At 55.2% G+C, this 1,920-nt stretch overlaps 1 protein-coding gene across 1 annotated transcript; it reads left to right on the plus strand.

The window, feature by feature from the left end:
* The first annotated feature begins 267 nt into the window (after positions 1–267).
* LOC311226814 (fructose-bisphosphate aldolase A) lies at positions 268–1,603 on the plus strand. Its single transcript, XM_084312220.1, has one exon. The coding sequence runs from the start codon at positions 321–323 to the stop codon at positions 1,410–1,412; it is 1,092 nt and encodes a 363-aa protein (XP_084168346.1). The 5' UTR covers positions 268–320; the 3' UTR covers positions 1,413–1,603.
* The last annotated feature ends 317 nt before the right edge of the window (positions 1,604–1,920 follow it).

A 1,920-nucleotide genomic window follows, 5' to 3' on the forward strand; every position in this document is an offset into this window, starting at 1 on the left:
ACATAATATCTCCTTCCCTAATATCTCCAACTCAGTAATTGACACAATTCTGGACATCTGTGTCTGTGTTTCTCAGAGTGGTTTTACTGAAGGGATCTTTGGCCTTTCCTCTGTTCCTGCTCCCCGTCTCTCCTGAATGTCACACGGCATCTCCAGTGCCCGTGCCGGTCTTTTAATAGCCGGGGGCGGCTGAAATGTGAGGGGTCACACAATGGAGGAGGATAAATACAAGCCGCAGTTGGTCTGCAGAGTAGTCGTGGACATTAAGTCTGATCTTCCTCTCGTCTCCTCTCAGCTCTCCTCCCAAACTCAAAGTCAGGATGCCTCACGCGTACCCCTTCCTCACTCCTGAGCAGAAGAAGGAGCTCAGCGACATCGCCCTCAAGATCGTCGCTCCCGGCAAGGGAATCCTCGCCGCAGACGAGTCTACCCCCAGCATTGCTAAGCGTTTCGAGAGCATCGGTGCTGAGAACACCGAGGAGAACAGGAGGTTGTACCGCCAGCTGCTCTTCTGCGCCGACGAGCGCATGGACCACTGTATCGGCGGCGTCATCTTCTTCCACGAGACCCTGTACCAGAAGACCGATGAGGGCAAGCTGTTCCCCCAGCACATCAAGGACAGAGGCATGGTGGTCGGCATCAAGGTCGACAGGGGTGCCGTTCCTCTCGCCGGAACCAACGGAGAGACCACCACCCAGGGTCTGGACGGGCTGTACGAGCGCTGCGCCCAGTACAAGAAGGACGGCGTCGACTTTGCCAAGTGGCGCTCCATCCTGAAGATCACCGCCACCACCCCCTCCAGGCTGGCCATCATGGAGAACGCCAACGTCCTGGCCCGCTACGCCAGCATCTGCCAGATGAACGGCATTGTGCCCATCATCGAGCCCGAGATCCTCCCCGACGGCGACCACGACCTGAAGCGCTCCCAGTACGTGACGGAGAAGGTGCTGGCCGCCGTGTACAAGGCGCTGTCCGACCACCACGTGTACCTGGAGGGCACCCTGCTGAAGCCCAACATGGTGACCGCGGGCCACTCCTGCTCCCACAAGTACAGCAGCCAGGAGATGGCCATGGCTACCGTCACCGCCCTGCGCCGCACCGTGCCGCCCGCGGTCCCCGGCATCACCTTCCTGTCCGGAGGCCAGAGTGAGGAGCAGGCTTCGGTCAACCTGAGCTCCATGAACTCCTGCCCCCTGAGCCGACCCTGGGCCCTGACCTTCTCCTACGGCCGCGCCCTGCAGGCCTCCGCCCTCAAAGCCTGGGGAGGCAAGATGGAGAACGGCAAGGCCGCCCAGGAGGAGTTCATCAAGAGAGCCCTCGCTAACAGCCAGGCCTCTCTCGGTAAATACGCCGGCTCCGGGGCCAGCTCTGCCGGTGCAGAGTCTCTGTACGTCGCCAACCACGCCTATTAAGAAGCACGGACAGTCACCACGCCCCCCCCCCCCTCCAACTTCTTCCCTTATCCCAACACTCGACCGCAGTGCAGTGAGAGAGAGAGAGAGACAGACGCCACACCAAACCTTTCTTTGGGCCAAGTCGCTACGGAGAGAAGATTAAGATCAAAACATTCCGTCTTCACTTGCATTTTATTGAGCACCTTTTTTCAGGTGAAAGGATTCCCATGAGATGTTTTTACACAACCCTGTACTGTCATTCTTTGGTCTGATGCCGGTGCCGGGGAAATAAAGTATTGATCCTCAAGTTAAAGTTGTATTTATTTATTTTCTTCAATAATGTAGCATTATAATTGCAATACAAATGTTTCAAATGGTCATGTAATTAATTTAAACGACAACAACACATTCAGGCTACTGTCGTAAATTAATTGAATCAAAAAAGTATGGTACAAGTAAGGGTTTTAAGGAAACACAGGGTTATAGCTAAAAGAGGAAGGACCTCGAGTCAAAAGTAAACAGTAAG

This window comes from Notolepis coatsorum, assembly GCF_963971535.1.
Source record: "Notolepis coatsorum genome assembly, chromosome: 4".
Taxonomy (NCBI): Eukaryota; Metazoa; Chordata; class Actinopteri; order Aulopiformes; family Paralepididae; genus Notolepis; species Notolepis coatsorum.

Coding starts and splice junctions, on each gene's coding strand:
- LOC311226814 (XM_084312220.1), top strand. CDS start 321: ATGCCTCACGCGTACCCCTTCCTCACTCCTGAGCAGAAGAAGGAGCTC.